Genomic DNA, 19,512 nt, shown 5'->3' on the forward strand with positions numbered 1-19,512 from the left:
CGATTTGTTTCATGCCAATTTGAGCAAATAACATTATTACTATAAAGCTTTAAATGTTTCTACAAAGGTACAATATAATTATTTAAAAATTTATTTTTATTTATATAATTGCTAAACTATACAATATATTCTTATAATTATCTTACATTTCACCTGGCACCATATAATAAAATTATTATTATAATTCATATAATGGTCATCCAACTTAACAAAAATATCCATCAGTTCTTTATCACATATTCTATTTTGAGATTTATTCACTTATGCGTAACTTACATAAATTATAGTTTTGTGAATATTTCCCATATATTGTAAATTAAAAGTAAAAGTGAATCAAAAATAATAAGCACATAGACTTAATCCAAAATTATTGCACGAATGAAATGCAAAACAACACTTAATTTAAAATATATTATCTCTTTCATATAGATTTATATTGGTTAATTATTTTAATATAATCTTCATATTCGAATTTGAAATTGAAAGATAAAAACAGAAATGATGTCCAAAGCAATTAATGCTGTGAAAAAAAATAAAACAAAAATAATTTTTTTTCATATACATTATAAGAATTTAAGAATACATAATCCGAATATACATAAAAATATGAAAATTAGTATATATACCATGGAATTAGTAGTATATATTGTCGAAAATATATAAGAAAATTTGCGAGAATGGTACTTTCAACTTCATATCTATATACATCATTTGCTAACATATAAACTCACTCTTTAAACTTTCATCCTTATTTAATCACCATAATAAAGCTGTTTAATGCTGAATTCTTTTAGTGTATTGTTGCATTATTTCATTCTATTCTGGAATGTACACAAGAAAAATAATTGTTGATAATACAATCGGAAAATTTGAAATTTAAAAAGTGTTTTCACACGAAGAAGTAAATCCAAAAAAGTGCAACAAAATATTATTCATATCTATTGAAAAGAAAATTCAGTTGAAAAATTGGGCAATTAGTAAAAACCTTTCATATTTTAATATTTTTTGACTGCTATAGATTTATATGATTTTCACTTATTCCATCAGTTCAAGCAGATTTCTTTTTATATTTCAATAGAATATATATGTGTGCGAATAAAAATAAAATGCTCTATTTGAAAAAATAACAGCAGTTATGATAGATTTTGTTATATATGCAACTTCAATTTTTCCTAATATACATAGCTTTTATTTATGATTTTTTTAAAAAACAAATTAACGTATCATAATATGTAAATTGAACAATTTATGTTGCAGTGCAATTAAAAGTTATATTAGTTTAAAAATAATAGTAAAAGTAGTATAGTAAAAGTTTTGATTTTCTTAAAGCAAAACTTCATATTCAATTATATCAAAACAAATTTCTACATTTAAATTAATTTTTCATATTTCAGAATGAATAAAATAAATATCCCTCTGACTGTATTATCGATAATTAATCACCTTGTATATATATAATTGATTGTGCATGACTTGGATATAACAACATATAATTGTATATAAAACAAATTAATGAAAAATACTATAAAAAATCGATATAATCTATATATAACCTACATATAACCATCATCATTTATTTTGCATTGGAATATCTGAAAAATGGAATGTATCGTTTTCAACAAGTTGATGATATCACAATGCATCATCGTTAAATTATCTTTTATTAAAGATCGTCTCTTGGACGATTTGTTTCTACTGACTTAACTTTCTCAGGAGGTGATTTTTGTACTTTCTCTTTAATAGAAGCCTCTTGTTCCACTTTTACGCTTTTACCAGATTTTATATCTTGTTTTGCAGCATCCTCTTTTTTATTATCTGTTTCGGATTTCGCATTCGGTGAATTTGATTTCGTATTAGATTTCGTGTCACTAATTGTTTCTGCACTCTTCTTAACTTCAGCATTTGCAGATTTCGAAGTTGATTTTGCTTTATTACTGTCAATAGTAGTAGATTTATCAACCTTAGGAGTTGGGGATGGTTTTGGCGCAGTGGTTGTGGGAGCAGCGATTGGCTTAGACGTTGTAGAAGTAGGAGTTGGTTTAGATGTGGTTGGTGTAGATGTTGATATCGTGTCTTGCTTTGCTCTTTCTGACTTTACATTTGAAGCGACATTCTCGTATTTTGTACGAGAAGATTGCTTTTCATTATTATCCAGATCAGGAAAAGCTTGTTTTAATGGAACTCTCGCGACATAATTTCGCCACGGACTACCAAACCATACAAAGCCATTATGTATATAAGCTTCACTAATACCACTGATCGTGTTATCATTCGAAGAAAGGATTTCTATAATGTTACCCGAAGCATCTATTCTTAATATTAAACTTTTCTTCAAACTATTAAATATTTCTCCCATATGATATGATCCAATTAAGTCCAAAACTTTTTCCACAAAAGTATTGGGATAAATATCATACAACAGTTTAAATGGCAATTCCATTACCAGTAACAATCGTACAAACATCTTTCTTAAGTATGGATGTGGTGCAAGAGAGATAGCAATATAGGGATGCTGAGAGTCTACAACAACAATTGAAGTGACGAGAAAACCACCTTGACCATCGCTTTGAAGATTGTCTGGTAAACCTGGCAAGCCATCGATGAAGATCTCGTGCTGACCTGCTTTTGGTCCTTTCAAGTGATATTTTACTATACGACATGCTATTGATTCTGTTACAAGTACAAAACTTTCGTCGTCACTTAGTATAACTCCATTTGCAAATACAAGATTCTTCAGTAATACTTCGTTTTTCTTTTCAGCAGCATTATAACGTATAAGCCTGTAATTGATATATTTATATCTTTTATATTACATATATATGTAATGTAAATGTAATATAATAAGAATGAGAGAAAAACTGAAGAGAGTAAACTGAATATCAATATTTGGCAATTTAAATGCCAAAAGTCAAATTAGCTGATTTCATAAAATGTCACGCTATCCCTCCTTTCTTTCATCCTTATCTTATCTCACAAGCCGTCGGCAATATTTATAACTTTTTGAAAGTAAACAAGTTTACGTTTCGATATGACACAATGATTTATCTCTAAGGGAGAATAATGACCTCAGACGGAAAAATTTATATAAGTATGTACACATACTTATATACATAATAAAAATTAAATGAAAAAAAAAAATATATATATATATATATATATAAAATATAAATTAATAATATAAATATATATATTTTTTATATTACACACACACACACACACATACACACACACACACACACACGTATATATGTGTGTATATGTGTGTGTAATTTAAATTAAATCTTATATTTATATTTCTTTTTGTTACCTGCCCGATGGATTTGAGAAAAACACCTGCACTAGATCGTAAAGTGGGAAATCTGTATTGCTATCAGACCAATAAAGGTCTCCATTTTCCGCAATATCTATACTGTTAGGCAATAATGGAATTTTCCCGTCAATCGGTTTAGAAATGTTCACTATATTTTTGTAATCTCCAGTTGCAACATTTACTTTGAAAATTCCATAATAAGTATCGACTGCATATAAGTTGCCCTTCTTATCAAATTTCAATCCTAATATTCTGCCACATTTTTGCTGTTGCCACTGGCCATCTGTAAGATTCGCGGAAGAATATTATTAAATATTATTTTAATATAAATAATTATATTAATTATATATTCAAATTTTATATATATATATATATATATATATATATATATATAATTTTACAATTGTATTAATTAATACTAACCTATTAATTAATACTTAAAATGTTAGTTCTTAATAATCCTAACAATATAATAATTTGTATAATAGAAACTGTTATTAACCGTTGTTATATATATATATATCAGATAATGTTTAATTAAAAATTTTTATATTTTTATACTTTTAAATTTTTATCTTTTTATAGGCAGATACAAGATGTGCCTTTGATATATTATGAAATAAGATATAAATGTAAGATTAAATATCAGGATTAAAGATAATTTATAAAATAACATTTTAGAGTTTATTCTAATATATATCATAATAAGCTCTTTTTATTTGCAACAATGTTCAAACTACAAAGTGTTTGATAGTTTTTTCATATCTACTATAGAGCTATTAAGAAGGAGAAGAGAGAATATCAATAAAGAATAAACTGAGAAAGCGTGAACGTATTAATTCGCGTTCTTTGCTTTTATAAGTATAAACAATGACCGCAGACGTTAACGGATTCATTTTTCGGTATTACTAACAAAAATTAAGTTGTAAAAGATGCCAAGGAATTCAAGACATACAGAGAAGTCAACGTATCACACATCTTGTTCAAGTTATGTTTTTAATTCCTTTTCATAACTTTGAACGATTTACTATTTGTTATTTTGGTAATTGTATTAAAATTGAAATAAGATTTATGTTGATTATATTATTCTATATTATTCTATATTAAAAATATATTAATTTTTTTGTTAAGTAATAATCATGTTAATGAAAATAGCATTTATGATATTTTATGATATTTTTTTTATTTGCCTTATGTTTGAAACATGATTTTTGTGACAGATTTTATACGTTTTTAACTTTTTTGACAATAAATATAATTATTTAATAAATAAATAATAATAAATAAGTACTTTTATATAATAATAAGTATTATATAATAATAAATATTTTCAATAATAAAAATTACACAGACATATTTGTCAAACTTTTTTTAGAAAAGTAGATAAAATATTCTCTACAGATGTACTGTTACTTATTGATTGATTTATGCGTAGTTTTTAACAGATTATACAGATATTAATCTTTGATATTTGCGTGTATTTTTTTTTTATTTCACATAAATTAAATACTGATCTTTGATACTCGCGTATATTTTTCCTTTATTTCAGAAATTAAAATTCAAGGTGACAGATAGACAAAGTTCAAATATATAGATAAAATTATTAATATTAATATTAATTTATTAACGAGGCGACTTTTTTTACTATTAGTAATAAATATGTAATTTAATTTTATTTGTATATTTATCATGAATTTTCATTTTAGAAAATTTGGTAATTTTGATTTATAAATATCATATTATATCAGCTGATACTCTCTCTCTCTCTCTTTTTCTTTTTCTCTTCCTCTCGTTTGCCGATATATCCGAGCAATTTATCGATTAATAATAGATTAATAATGAAATTAACTTAACTACTAATTAAAATATCGTTTATCTTTATTCCATCTTTCTTTCAAATTTATACTAAATATTTCATTAATATTTTTTTAATCGATTTATTATTGAAATTTTCATTATTCAATTTAAAATACTTGCTTGTATATGTATATATGTAAATTAGATGTTAATTAGATGTTAATTTGTAGAATACTCTAGTAATGATGATAGTACAATAATGAGAATCGTACGATTTAAGAAAAAATTAGAAATTTTGCGGAATGTCAAATTCATGAGAGACTTTCGAAATGTATTAGATTTCTTAATTTTTGACACAACTGATTTGACCAGCTGCTTTTGAAACTTGGTCGAGACATTCGTCCAATTTATCGACAACATCGTACGATAAAAATCACGCCATTGTATATTTATCTATTCTTATCTATTCCATACGACTCACCGCACTTTTTGCCAAATTTGGCAATCGGCACGAGGTCGTCCTCATCGATCCTCAGGAGATAACCGTCGTAAACGCCGGTGTAGATCTGACCGTCGTAGGTAGCATAGGACTCTGGACCGACAAGTTTGCCTTCAAATAACTTTTCCGCATTGTTGAGCCGATTCTTCGGGCCTAATTTAGGATCGATATCGCGCGGTTGCACTATGCTGGAAAAGCGTCGAGGGTCAAAAACGATGAAAGGGTCAGAAACAGCTGATGAGACACTCGCGCCGGTGAATCACCAACACATTGTTGTCCGAAATCGCGCGATATATGTACGCATATAAAATGCAATATATACTTATATATATATATATAAAACGTAATATATACCTGTACTCCCGAAATTCCGTGTCCGGTGGTAAACCAGGAATGAACGTGATGAGGGCCAGAAAGAAGCCGATATAGATGATGGCGGTGCCGATTGTCTTCAGGTAGCTCATGTTGCTGGTGAGAGCTACTGGTTACTCGATAATAGCACTGTGTTACCCTTCCTCTTCTTTAAGATCCGATCTTTAAAGGGTCACCACTATCTCATTTTTATCCCCTCTTTTCCCGACGTCGTATCTTACTCACCTCAGGAAATAATAACGCTGCGTCTCGAAAAGTTGTTTCCGGGAGTCGCCGTGAGAAGCATCGACGTTGTCAGCTGTCGTTGACGTTGGCTTCGCGAGAATTAAGGAGGCGACTGAATTAGACGGTGGATGATCTAACGGTCTTTGCGATATGCGAATAACGGCACTCGAGTATCGAATGACGTTAGAAAATATGCATTTTTTATTACATCTGATAGCAAACGCCATTGGTTACAAAGTGCAAATTCATGCATTTCGTGACCTTATCAGCTGAAATGCACGACATCGCAGTAGCAATGTGTATCCTTATGTAATTTAAGGCCTCTTCAAACAGGTATCCTTGTGAACGCGAAAAAGTTAAATCAATCATGTGTAATTATATAGAAAGTAATAGCGATAAATCTTTTTTACTTTATTTTAGACTCGTGATTATTCGATTCTCAATGTATATCGCTTTGCATATGCATATGTAATGTTTTATGCAATCATGCAGATTTATTTTTATTTATCTGAATGATCCTATTTAATATCGAGCAATGCAATATGCAATATGCAATATGCTTCTCAACGTTTGCGCCTCTGGTAATTGTTTACGGAACTTTTTTTCGTCTCTCTGCCTTATCATACGAAGTTTATGTAGTTATTACGCATCTAGATATTTATCCCTCATGACTAATGAATAATTAAATATTTTCAAAACTGTATATTTCTTTCGCGCTAGTCGATTTTTAATACATAATACGCATCTTTTGCTTTGTAATCATGATTATTTAAATACAGACATGTCAAACCGTTAGCTTTAAATTATGATCAAACAAATCGGCTTATTTTTCAAAGAAAAAACAGGATATATGATGAATATATTAAAATTTTCTTATATTAATTATATTATTGAATAGTAATGTTACTTTTCTATGTTATAAAAAATTTTTTGGACATGACTATTATTGCGATACATACCTGATATATTTTATTCGTTCTTCAAGCGTGCGGTGTGGACGGACGTTTACGCGCATGCGTGACTTTTCTTGGCGGTGTAGACGGACGATTACGCGCATGCGTGACTTTTCTTGGTGGGACAGTTTAGGCAACCTGCCGGCTTGATTGGAAAATTACCGTCCGTGCGATAGTGTATTCAAAAATATACGGTTTTCTATTTCGACGACTTCTGCAAATTAGCTCCAATTATGACGAAATCAACGATTAATAGGTAAATTCTCGTAATTCACATCTCACGCCTCGAAAATCTGATGTATCTGACAACAAAACAAATCGAATCGTATGATCGATCTAACAAAGAGTTTTTGTTATTCTTAGTTGAACTTTTGCACTTTTCTCGATTTTGATCTCATTTTTTTTAAATATATTCATATGTATATTTTATTCTATTCTTGTCCAGCTAAAGTAAAAAATTTAAATTCCGACTTTTCAATGGAATTGATAAATCGAGAAGTGCCGTTGCGTGAGATCATATCATTTGAAAAGAATCATTATCTTTCACGTCTTTGACATATTGACATTCTGTGACTTAAGCGTCTTTTATCATGTAAAAAATTATTTATCGTATGTAAATTCTTTTTATGACATTTATTTTTTTTTCAGAATATAAAGGTTCTTATTATTTCACAAATATGAAATAATAAATTGTAAAGACAATTGTATATTCAGAAATGGGTAGGTGTATTTTACACTGCGTTTTATTATATTGAAATTGGAAGATGATTTTGCCTGATTATGATTTCCTTGATCTTGAATTCAGATGATCTTGAGCAACAGTGTGAAGAAGCCCTATTTGAAGTCTGTGATGCTCGTGAAAGATATCCACTGCAATGTGCAAAAGAATTAGAGAATTGTATCAAACTTACTAACGAAATATGTGTAGGTATTATTTGTAGAAATATTATTATTATATCATATATTCTTTATCTTGACATTTTTTTATCAGTGTATTTTGTTTTGCAGATGACCAAGGTTCTTGTAAAACCAATGAAAATTCCAGATTTGCCATTTTTTACGAATGAACACTCCACAATGTTAGAAAAAAATCTTTCCGAAGCAACTGAACTGCTAAAGACACAAGATCATAAATTGGAAATAATGATAGATAAGATTGATAATTTGACAGCTGTTTTAGATCAGATTAAAAGGGACAAGTTAAGCAATATAAATAAATTATTATGGCAATAAAGATATTTTTTGTGATTGTAATATTATATTTAAATTCATAAAATAACTGGATATTAGTTCATATAAATGTCGTCACTCGTTTTTTTACTACATATAATGTATCATGGGAATATGAATAAAGGAATAATTTTTTTGTATTTTATAATACAAATTTATATAATGATTCTATCTGTACTAAATATTTTATCAATAGATTTTGTATCTCGTGAAATATTCAAACATCAATTTCTGATAATAATAGAGATAAAAGTAATATAAAAATAATAAGCAATTTAAGACTTTGAAATATTATCTCGCGTCGTTTCCTTGGCAACAAATCTTGTGTAGTGTCAAAACAATGCGCGCGAATAAGTGTTTTAAGCAACCATATTTCACATATCCAAACAAGGAATAATATTAAATACTTAATAAAGTTTTTATTTTGTGTTTTAATTGTGCTATGTCTACGTTCATAGAAAATGTACATATAAAGGATGGAGAATACACGAAAACAATTTATTCTATGGTATCCATCACTAGCTATGTTGCGCTATATACATAAAGCATATATATATTTAAGATTTATATATATTTTTCATTAAATATATCAAGCAAATGTAACTCCAAATTAATTGAAAAGTCGCTAAATAAAAGTGGCGATAGCTTTGAAACATTTTAAGAAAACAAACACTACTTTTGATCTGAAATTAAATAAATATGTAACTGAATACGATTTTTTATTACAGATAAAAGAACAGCGATATACTGAAAGTATTAAAGTTCTGTTAAATCTTTTAGATTCTCATCCTGAAGTATGTATATTATGATGTATATATTATATATATATATATATATTTCGCAATTTGCATAAGTATTGTTAAAGAAATAAAGCGTTCTTTCAGTCTAGACCATGCTTATCTCTTCTGGCTCATTGTTACTTTTATACGCAAGATTTTATAGCTGCTGCTCAATGTTATGAAAAACTGGTCGAGTTATGTCCAGAAGAAAATCTATACAAACTTTACTATGCCCAGTCGTTGCATCAAGCTTGCATGTATCAGGAAGCGTGGACGGTTTGTTCCAGTATTATCAATCAAAATAACTTAGAATTCAAAGTAAAGAAACTACAGGCAGCTATAAAATATGGGCAGGAAGATATGGTCGCTGCGAAGAATCTTGTTGATCAGTGTCCTGCCGATGATGTCGATACAGAAATCAACCTAGGGTGTCTTTTGTACAAGGTAGATAGATAGCTGTGAGTTTAATTAATAAATGTATACAAATTGCATCTTTTAGGAGGAGCAATACGAGCAGGCTCTCAAGAAATTTGCAAATGCATTGGAAATTGCAGGTTTTAAACCTCATCTATCGTACAATGTTGCTCTTTGCTATTTCAAACTGACAGAATATGCAGCATCATTGAAACATATAGGTACAATGAATTTATCTTCATTATCCTCCTTGTACCATACAAAATAATATTATATTTGTCCATTTTCAAATAAAATTTTAGCTAGTATTATCGAGCATGGCATAAGAGAACATCCAGAGCTAAGTGTGGGAATGACTACCGAGGGTATCGAAGTTCGAAGTGTCGGAAATACCCTGACTCTACACGAGACAGCTCTGACAGAAGCGTTCAATCTGAAAGCTGCTATAGAATATCAATTGCAAAATTGTAATTTTATGTATTATTGCAAATTTAATTTAAAAAATAGATACTCCTTTTATATATTATTCTTTATACTAATATTACAGACGATGCTGCGAAAGAGGCGTTAACGGATATGCCACCGCGTTCCGAAGAGGAACTCGATGCTGTTACCTTACATAATCAAGCATTAATAAATATGGACACAAAACCGAGTGAGGGATTTGAAAAATTGCAATTTTTGCTGCAGCAGAATCCATTCCCACCTGAAACTTTTGCTAATTTGTTACTTTTATACTGTAAATATCAGTACTATGATCTAGCTGCTGATGTTCTAGCTGAAAATGTACATCTAACTTACAAATACTTGACACCGGTAAGTTTAATTTTTACAATTGATCATTTATTTATTAAATATCAACTTGAACATTTGAAATGGTCATTTCATGTGTTTTGTGTGCCAGTATTTGCATATCATATACATAAAACACATAATAAGGTCGTTTTATCTCTGAAAAAAGTGTTTGACATCAATTAACCTGGATGCTTAGTTTTGGAATATTTGTATTTTTTTGTATGAGTTTCGGAGTCCTCTGAGTGTTTTCGTTTATGAGCTTCCACATCATGACTAGATGATGAGCTATCGGAGGAGTCATTTGAGCTGCTGTCGTGTTTTTTTCTGTGCTTCTTGCGTTCTTTGAAAGATTTTTTTACCTTCTTCTTACTTTTCTCCTTATCTTCCATGTCACTGTCATTGGTAGATTGTTTACTCTTCTTGGACTTTTTCTTTTTCTTTTTCAATTTATGCTTCTTCTCTTCCTTTTTCTCCACCTTCTCCTCGACTGGATGTGAGGGAACAATTTCTTCCTCAATTTCTGGAATCAATTCATATTTTTTTCCATCGGGAGACATGAAACAATCTTTGGACAAGTGTCCTCTTGTCCCACACTTTGAGCATGTGGTGTTGAGTACTGCCTCCAACTGTATGGCTTTACGCTGAACCGTTCCTGGAGTTTTTCGCCGTTGTAAGTCCCTTTGTAACTCCACGCCATTAGGATCTAAATCCATGCCATTTCCTTGATTTACATGTTTCATGGACAGCCCTATCTTGCCATCCTCCGCTACAGAGATCACTTTACACCAGACCCGTTCGCCCTTTTGCAAAACGTCTGCAACATTGTCGACATGAGCCGAGCTTACCTGACAGAATTGCATAGATATCAATGCGTTATGTTACCGTGGAAATATTAATATTTAACGTATATATTTGAATCTAATAATACCTGTGACCGATGTATTAAACCTTGTTGCGGGGTACCCGGTATTCTGACAAAAGCTCCATAATTTTGAATGGACGCAACTTCGCCCAGAAATATTTGATTCAATTCGCACTTCGTCATATCGTTGTTCACTGAAGCAATATTATTATATTACTCTTCGTCACGACCGATACATTCTGGCGAGAAAAAAATACAGGTTAAGTTTCTGACAACAAACGCAGGACCGTAACATCAACATCATGTGTCATATCCCCATCACTGATATATTAAAAATTTTTATATACTAAACATTATTTGTTATTTATTAACGAAATAATTTGATAATAAAAAAATTTAATATATAATAAAATATTTTTTAATGTTTAAAAAATTAAATTTAAATTTAACAAATAATAAAATTATTTAATAAATATTGATAAATATAAAAAATTATTTAATAAAGATTTTTCTAACTTGTGTGAATATTTGTAGAAAATCATACATATACATTCATTATTTATAAAAAAATCATATTTTGCAAAAATAAAGAAATCAAAGAATTTTCAAATCTATATCTGGTTGAAAGATTATATTTTGTCTACTTGTTATATATATATATATATGGAAAATTTTTTATTTAAAGTATCTGTGAAAGAGATAATTTTCTTGAAATTATTTTCAGTACTTATACGATTTTCTGGATGCACTAATAACACAACAAACTTCGCCAGAGGAGGCGTATCGCAAATTCGACGATCTCGCTAATAAACATACAGAAGCATTGCGTAAAGCGACTAAGCAGGTTCAGGAAGCGAGATTGAATCACGACGATAATGCCGTCAAGAAGGCCGTCAACGACTACGAGGAAGCCTTGGACAGATACGTTCCCGTCTTGATGGCACAAGCGAAAATTTATTGGGATCTAGAGAATTACACCCAAGTGGAGAAGATCTTTAAAAAGAGCGTCGAGTTCTGTAACGAGAATGATATATGGAAATTAAATGTAGCGCATACACTTTTCATGCAGGAGAATAAGTTCAAGGATGCGACACGTTTCTACGAACCGATTGTCAAAAAGAGATTCGACAATGTTAGTACGAAAATATGTAAATACAATTCCGTCGAGTCTTCCTCGATTTTCAATTTCTCATTTGCATGCCTCTTTTGTCAGATTTTAGATGTAAGCGCCATAGTTCTCGCAAATTTATGCGTCAGCTATATCATGACTTCGCAAAATGCGGAGGCCGAGGAGCTGATGAAGAAGATTGAAAAGGAGGAAGAGGCGGTGTCGTTTGAAGATCAAGATAAGAAACTCTTTCATTTGTGCATCGTAAACCTGGTAATTGGGACGCTATACTGCTCTAAGGGAAATTACGAATTCGGCATATCTCGTGTAATGAAGAGTCTGGAGCCGTACAACAAAAAACTCGGCACCGACACCTGGTTCTACGCGAAGAGATGCTTCTTATCGCTCTTGGAGCAACTGGCGAAACAGCTGGTGGTCCTGAAAGATTCTACATTGCAAGAATGCATCCAGTTTTTAGAACATTGCGAAGGTATATTGTACATACATAGACATTTTGTATTCGAAATGGTATTCGCATAATTTATATACTCATTTTTACTCAATGAAATTTCAGTTTACGGTAAAGACATAATGACAGTGATAGATCAGCCGTTCGATATACAAGACATGCTCAATGTTTCACCTCAAGGCAAACGGACGGTCGTTTACGAGGCGCGATACCTGAAAGCGTTATTCCTGAAATTACAAATATCTTAGATGCATAAAAAAATATCGATACATGTGTATATTAATATATATGTAAATATTATATATTTTGTCTATCAAATAATATTTCACTTTATTTTTCCAAGTTATTGCATAATACATTAAATTCATAATTGTTTATAATATATATTATATAATATATTAAATACACATTAATTTGACTGTAATTGTGATTCAACAACATTTGCGCTTATAATATTATTATTTTTGTAATAATATTAATATACTTTATCATATGTCATTTCCGTCTGACATTTGGCGCGATGCGACACGTTTAAATTTGGCGGCTAGTTTTAATTCATTCGCGCCTCCGCGCAAAACGCGCGACCGTCGCGGTTTCACGATATAGCACCACGTTCGATATCTCTTATATCTGTACTTTGATAATATTCTTGAGATATACTTTCCTCCGAAGAGTGTAGGTCCGAAAATCGTCAATCATCGTTGGACATCGGTTTCTATCGCCGCGCAAGAGTATATAAAGGGAATACACGTGTCTGCCTCATTAGTGCATGGCACATAGATCATTGCGTGGAATCGCGAGATTACATTCTTTTGATATCGCGAAAAGTCTGACGAAATTACTCGCGATTTCTAGCAACGTCGAGTCGTAAAATCTGTACGACATTTTCTCACGAACGTCTTTAAAGATCTATATTGAGTGTAAGAAGGAGAAAAGGAAACTTGCATGGCACCTGTCATCGTAGTTTTTCATTTTAGCTGAGTCAAGGTACGTCATTACAACATTAATTACGCTAATTGCATTATTTCTTCGCGTTTTTTTATAATTACATTTATAATACTCTCTTCGAGACTTTGATCGATATCAAAAAAGGGATGTCAAAATTAATTTTATTGCATCAAAGAATGTGTATATTTTAAAACAATGTATCCTAATAAAATGTTCAAATCTATTTTGTTGATCAGGAAAAGCTTGTTGATTTAAAATAGAAATTGTTATTGACGTGAATAGGATCAACCATTTAAATTGCTTATTGTTAGTAAAATATCTTCCTTTTTAAAGAGATTATGCATATGACTCATTACAAAAACGATAATCGTTTTGATTTTATTAAAATTATTTTTGCAGAAATCTCCAGATTGTCAATAGTAGCTTTTCATAACATTATAACACGAGATTAAAATGGAGTTTCCAAATTTGGGAGAACATTGTTCTGAGAGTACATGTAATCGTTTGGATTTTTTACCATTAAAGTGTGATGCCTGTGCGGCAATTTTTTGCACAGATCATATATCATATGCAAGTCATGGCTGTCCTAGTGCGTACAAGAAGGATGTGCAGGTTCCTGTATGTCCATTGTGCAATGTTCCTATACCGATAAAACGTGGGGATCCACCTGATTTGGCTGTAGGACTGCACATAGATAATGACTGTAGAGAAAATCGTAGAAAAATATTTTCCAATAAGTGTTCTTCAAAAGGATGCAAGGTCAAAGAAATGGTACCAGTGAAGTGCAGCGAATGTGATGAAAATTTTTGTTTAAAGCACAGGCATCCCACTGATCACGCTTGCATCGGAGCAGAAGAAGCATTGAGACTACGTAGGCTGGAAGCACTAAACAAAAAATCTCAAACGACAATATCACAGAATAGCAGCAACAGCAATTCACATTCGTTTCGAAGTCTTCAGGGAACATTGAGCGAGGATGAAGCACTAGCTAGAGCTCTCCAAGCTTCCCTAGAGGATGAAGAAAGAAGCAGAAGAGTATTACAACCAGTGCCTTCTGGAAACAGAGATAGATGTAGACTTTCGTAACTATTTATCAATTATTTTATATTATTATAGAAAAAAATATTGTTTCCTGAAATATCATTAATTTATATAAAAATACATATAATTTACTTTTATTCAATGTACACAGACAACAAAAGTTCTAAATTTAAATGATTATATTCTTTGCTGCATTCATTTTTGAGCTATTATATATCATTGTAGATGTAACGACTTTGTTACATCTATAAACTGTTATTATGTAGTGTTTATAGAAATTACAATATATTTATAAAATTGCTCACCTAGTTAAGCACATTGTACTACAGCATTTTGTGAGATTTCATAGTAAAATTCGAAATTTTGTAAAGTTAAGATTTATAAAAAAATTCAAATGAGATATTATCTAAGATGAGTATATATCTAATATATTGTATTTTGAAATATTTAAACTATATATACATACACATAATACACACAACAATTAAAATAGTTCTTTTGTAGATATTATTATGTAAAATTTTAAGTTGCGAGGATATAAATTTATTCATAATTTAATATATTTTTCCATAAATCATAAATGTCATCACATTTAAATTAATTAAAATTATAAATTCTTTGGCTTGTAGCCAGAAAATATACTCTGCCGAACTATCGATCTGATGATATATTACACGATAAAGCTTCAATCTAGAGTGCCTTAGTAGATGAAGAATAATCTACATTAGAATATGCGCTCACAAGAAGTCTGTTCATTTTAATAATAAATATAAGCATAGAAATAATTTTTAAATTTATGCAGATTAATATTTGTAATCAACTTGATTTAAAAAACTATTTCCAAACAGTAGCTATTGTATAGATTTTCATTGATATAAAAATGTATATTAAGATTTAATAGTTTTAATATATTGTCCTCAAATAAAATCGTCAATTATTAATTTAATTATCGTGTGTGAAAATTACATAATAATAATTATTATTATAATTATCATTATCATTGTACAAGGTGCTTCTTATCAATTTTAACAAAATATAAAAAATACACATTGATTTCTTCTTGCAATATCAAAAACTGTGATGGCAGAAAGAAATTGCGTGCATTGTATGATATTTAAGGGTGTTCATATATATATATATATATTATAACTTAAGTAAAGACTCAACATAGAAATTACATTTTTGACATACATAATTTCACAAGCTTATATAAATTCTTCACAATACACTGCTACAAAAAAAAGGATAAATATGGATGTGTGTATTCAAAATATTACATTGATATTAAGAAAATTGATATTCATAAAAATTCTGTGATAATTATCATATTTTTATAAATATACATAATTTTACAATATATATACAATTCAGTTCTTTGGATTATTTAATTCCATTAGATGTGTATACAATAAACACCTTCTTTTTAAAGAAATATCAAATTATATACATATTAGATATAAATTTTTAAATAATTACAATAAACAAATATATCGACAAATATCTTATGATACATATAAATGCATTGACAATTAATGTAGCTTTATATCAGATGCATGTTTGCTACAACTACATATTTAAATTTACCGATGAATAATATATGCTTTTTGTAATATTAAAAAAACTCGAAAATATATAATTCTTGATAATATGTAAATATTTATATAGATAGAAATATGCTTTTGTACTATTTCAAAGTTTGTTATATTGTTATATTGTACTCGCCTATGACATCAGAAATACTGAAAAGTAAAAAAAAAAAAGGAATATTTATTATCTTTTTCTCCAAAATCATTATTATTATATTTTAAAGGGAAATAAATTATTTTCTTATCATAATTTTACTTTATAACATATTAAATGTCTTTTTGTAAGAGTTCTTTAACTTATAAATTGTCTTTCAGTATTTCTGATAAATCTTTTAAAAAATTCGAATAAGGAGATAGTTTATTATATACATTCCAATGTATTCACATATCTTCTTATACATATTATAGTAATTTATATTTAATGGATTCTCTAATATTATAACATAGTGAATATGAAATGAATAATAAAAGGGAGAAGCTGGCAAGCAAGTAATGTCAGAAATATATGGACAAACATATGTACAGACATTTATAAAAACTCATTGATATTAGTATACAATTTATAATCTTTCTATTTTTTATCAGATTTTATTCAATTTGCTATAGGATTTCATCATAAAAATGCGATAACTTTTCCAACAATTTTTTTTTTCAAATCAAGATACATATTCTATTAAAAAATATTCATACATATACAATAGATCTTATCAGTGAAACGTTTAATGATAGGAGACAGTTTTTTTTTCTCTTGCTCTGATATTCTCAGGATTCTCGTTATCATTTAACTAAAATACTATACATATGTATTAATATAAATCAATTTGAAGGAGATAATAGAAATATTACAAAAACTAAATTTATTTTCAGCTAACTAATTTAAATAATTTACATTCGACATATGTTATATATGAAGTAAAAAATTTATTTTATTCTTTCAAACAACATTTTTTTCTAATAAATATAAATTAGTTGGATATTACTATAATGATGTAGAGAATAAAATAATTTTTATATTATAAAATTTAACACAATTTTCTTCACCAATTATTATTAAATAAACTAATAGAATTAAACTTACAAATATTTATTACTTATGTATTGTAATGTGATGCAATAATTTATTTTCCAATATTCTCAGTCTACTTGTGTGTATATAAATAAGTTCGTGAAATAACTTTTCTTTGTATAAGAGCTGAGTATTTTGTTATAATAGCAAAAGTCTACATCTATGCTTACATGTATAAAATATCGATTTTGTAAAAGTGAGAAACGAATGTTATACGTTGTATTTTTTTACAAAATCGATATATTACTTGGCACAAACTAACAAAGTAAAAATAAATTAACATTTATCTTATCCTATTTTGATAAATATTTCATTTAATAGCGTGTTTAATAATTTCATGTTATTTTCGAGATTCCATGTAAATATTTTCCCGATTTGATATATTCCATGTTCTTTGTTTAATTTTATATTAAACACATGCCGTTCTAAAATATAATGTACACGAATAGTCATTCATTTACCGACTTTTCCTAATTTAGTGTCTGTTTTCGGATTAGCCGTTATATTTTGTACAGCGACTATCGTTTCGTTAATCTTCGTTTGGAGATTCCTGAGATCCTGTATATATAGCAAAGAAAGGCCTTTCGCAGCATTATCCAGCATTATATCACCCATATTGAAACTGGGTACTATAGTCATTGCTGTTAGGGGTTTACCCTTGACAGATACAACATTATTAGATTGCTTAATCGCATCCGCGTTCAATTTATTACACACGAGTTTGCTACATGCTTGTAATGTAACAAGATGATCAGAATGTTTTGGTACTTTTAGTAATTTTGCTATTGAATTAACTCCGGTTTTGAAAGCATCATTATCGACTAAGAATAAAAAGAAAAACAAGATTTAGAATTTTTTCCTATTAATGATCTTACGTAAGATATTGCAAATTGTGGTTTACTCACAATCTAAATTATCTAGAGGATTTGTGGACTTGATATTAGGTATTTTTACTTCATTCTTAACCTTTGCTTTACTTCCTACAACTTGTTGATATTTTTTACCTACAAATTATACACATTTTCTATCAATGTATCTATTCATACTTATAGACTAACTAATTAATCTTTAAATTAATTAAATCTTCAAATACTTACAATCATCTTCAAATTCAAGCCAAATAGCATACCCTATGAACCATTCTAATTGGTCAGCTTCATTCTTTGTTATTGGACACTTGATGTCATTACAATATTTCTCAAAAACCTTGGGCCATTCTGGGGATGTAATGTTCCTTAATTGTTCACGATCCTCTATTGTATAATGACGTATCTTTTGATCTTCCAGCCATAAAATTACTTTTCTGAAGTGCTGAGTATCTAAAATATTTGAATAATTAGTAATAATGATACACATTTTTATCATATTGCTATATTTTTAGGCACAACACTGTCTATTACATCATAAATCATTTACAGAGAGACAAATATAATTTGTGTATATTTTTTTGCAATGATTGAAAATAATTATAATAATCGAAATATTCTTTATAATATCTCAATATTTAATCACTCGACTAAGGTGCAAAATGAAATATGAAATATGAATATGAGATATTAGAAATCATAAGATAAATGATGCAACATGTATAATTTGTGAAGCAAACATTTGACTTTTAAAGTAAATTAACATGTATGTAAAATTCGGAATGTTTTTTCCTCTTTTTTTCATTTTTTTTACTACTTTTTACTTTAAAAATTATATCGTGCAAAATTCAAGGTATCAGGTTATGCATATGTTAAAAATCACTTACTGTTTCCGTTAACCTTATCCCATTCCATATAACCAAGGGCCTTCAATTTTCTTTTGAACATATTAATTATTCACAACAGACGCTACTTTTCTAGAAAATAATAATTTTTGACGTGATGTACAAAAGTCGTGGAAAATAAAGTTTGTCTCGGACGGTTCCAGATGATTCCGGAAGAATCATATACATATATATACTACACTGCTTTCTGACGGAAACAGCTGTTTAAAAATTCGACTAATCGATGTTCAGATGCGTGATAATCGAACATAGATCCCTCTCTTTCTCTCTCTCTCTTTGAAATTTAA

At 29.1% G+C, this 19,512-nt stretch overlaps 6 protein-coding genes across 7 annotated transcripts; 3 read left to right on the forward strand and 3 right to left on the reverse strand.

Moving 5' to 3' along the window:
• Positions 1-75: 75 nt before the first annotated feature.
• On the reverse strand, positions 76-6,526 carry LOC145976730 (adipocyte plasma membrane-associated protein Hemomucin). Its single transcript, XM_083108069.1, has 5 exons — positions 6,204-6,526; positions 5,961-6,140; positions 5,589-5,794; positions 3,308-3,593; positions 76-2,780 (listed from the first exon to the last, which is right to left on the reverse strand). The coding sequence occupies exons 2-5, from the start codon at positions 6,068-6,070 to the stop codon at positions 1,664-1,666; spliced, it is 1,719 nt and encodes a 572-aa protein (XP_082964195.1). The 5' UTR covers positions 6,071-6,140; positions 6,204-6,526; the 3' UTR covers positions 76-1,663.
• A 733-nt stretch (positions 6,527-7,259) lies between these two features.
• Positions 7,260-8,526, forward strand: LOC145976740 (uncharacterized). 2 transcript variants are annotated; one of them, XM_083108081.1, is made up of 4 exons: positions 7,260-7,412; positions 7,805-7,876; positions 7,962-8,080; positions 8,165-8,526. In XM_083108081.1, the coding sequence occupies exons 2-4, from the start codon at positions 7,873-7,875 to the stop codon at positions 8,387-8,389; spliced, it is 348 nt and encodes a 115-aa protein (XP_082964207.1). In that variant the 5' UTR covers positions 7,260-7,412; positions 7,805-7,872; the 3' UTR covers positions 8,390-8,526. The 2 variants fall into 2 exon arrangements, with proteins under 2 accessions (XP_082964207.1, XP_082964208.1); XM_083108082.1 differs by lacking the exon at positions 7,260-7,412 and adding an exon at positions 7,536-7,748.
• Positions 8,527-8,591: 65 nt separating this feature from the next.
• Ttc30 (tetratricopeptide repeat domain 30) lies at positions 8,592-13,113 on the forward strand. The gene is made up of 9 exons (XM_083108061.1): positions 8,592-8,894; positions 9,115-9,180; positions 9,271-9,609; positions 9,665-9,800; positions 9,882-10,046; positions 10,127-10,395; positions 11,961-12,368; positions 12,450-12,834; positions 12,919-13,113. Exons 1-9 carry the CDS (start codon positions 8,829-8,831, stop codon positions 13,059-13,061), a joined length of 1,977 nt encoding a protein of 658 aa, XP_082964187.1. The 5' UTR covers positions 8,592-8,828; the 3' UTR covers positions 13,062-13,113.
• On the reverse strand, positions 10,401-12,484 carry LOC145976735 (zinc finger CCHC domain-containing protein 17). Its single transcript, XM_083108076.1, has 4 exons — positions 12,343-12,484; positions 11,970-12,250; positions 11,303-11,475; positions 10,401-11,219 (listed from the first exon to the last, which is right to left on the reverse strand). Exons 3-4 carry the CDS (start codon positions 11,417-11,419, stop codon positions 10,554-10,556), a joined length of 783 nt encoding a protein of 260 aa, XP_082964202.1. The 5' UTR covers positions 11,420-11,475; positions 11,970-12,250; positions 12,343-12,484; the 3' UTR covers positions 10,401-10,553.
• Positions 13,114-13,406: 293 nt separating the features above from the next.
• LOC145976738 (AN1-type zinc finger protein 2A) lies at positions 13,407-17,745 on the forward strand. Its single transcript, XM_083108080.1, has 2 exons — positions 13,407-13,800; positions 14,161-17,745. The coding sequence occupies exon 2, from the start codon at positions 14,215-14,217 to the stop codon at positions 14,845-14,847; it is 633 nt and encodes a 210-aa protein (XP_082964206.1). The 5' UTR covers positions 13,407-13,800; positions 14,161-14,214; the 3' UTR covers positions 14,848-17,745.
• Positions 17,016-19,494, reverse strand: LOC145976736 (tRNA-splicing ligase complex subunit RTRAF-like). Its single transcript, XM_083108077.1, has 4 exons — positions 19,208-19,494; positions 18,552-18,773; positions 18,360-18,458; positions 17,016-18,275 (listed from the first exon to the last, which is right to left on the reverse strand). Exons 1-4 carry the CDS (start codon positions 19,266-19,268, stop codon positions 17,908-17,910), a joined length of 750 nt encoding a protein of 249 aa, XP_082964203.1. The 5' UTR covers positions 19,269-19,494; the 3' UTR covers positions 17,016-17,907.
• Positions 19,495-19,512: the final 18 nt, after the last annotated feature.

The sequence above is a fragment of the Camponotus vicinus genome, unplaced genomic scaffold (genome assembly GCF_025532165.1).
Source record: "Camponotus vicinus isolate PSW18456_S1 unplaced genomic scaffold, iyCamVici1.0 SCAF_9, whole genome shotgun sequence".
Lineage (NCBI taxonomy): Eukaryota > Metazoa > Arthropoda > Insecta > Hymenoptera > Formicidae > Camponotus > Camponotus vicinus.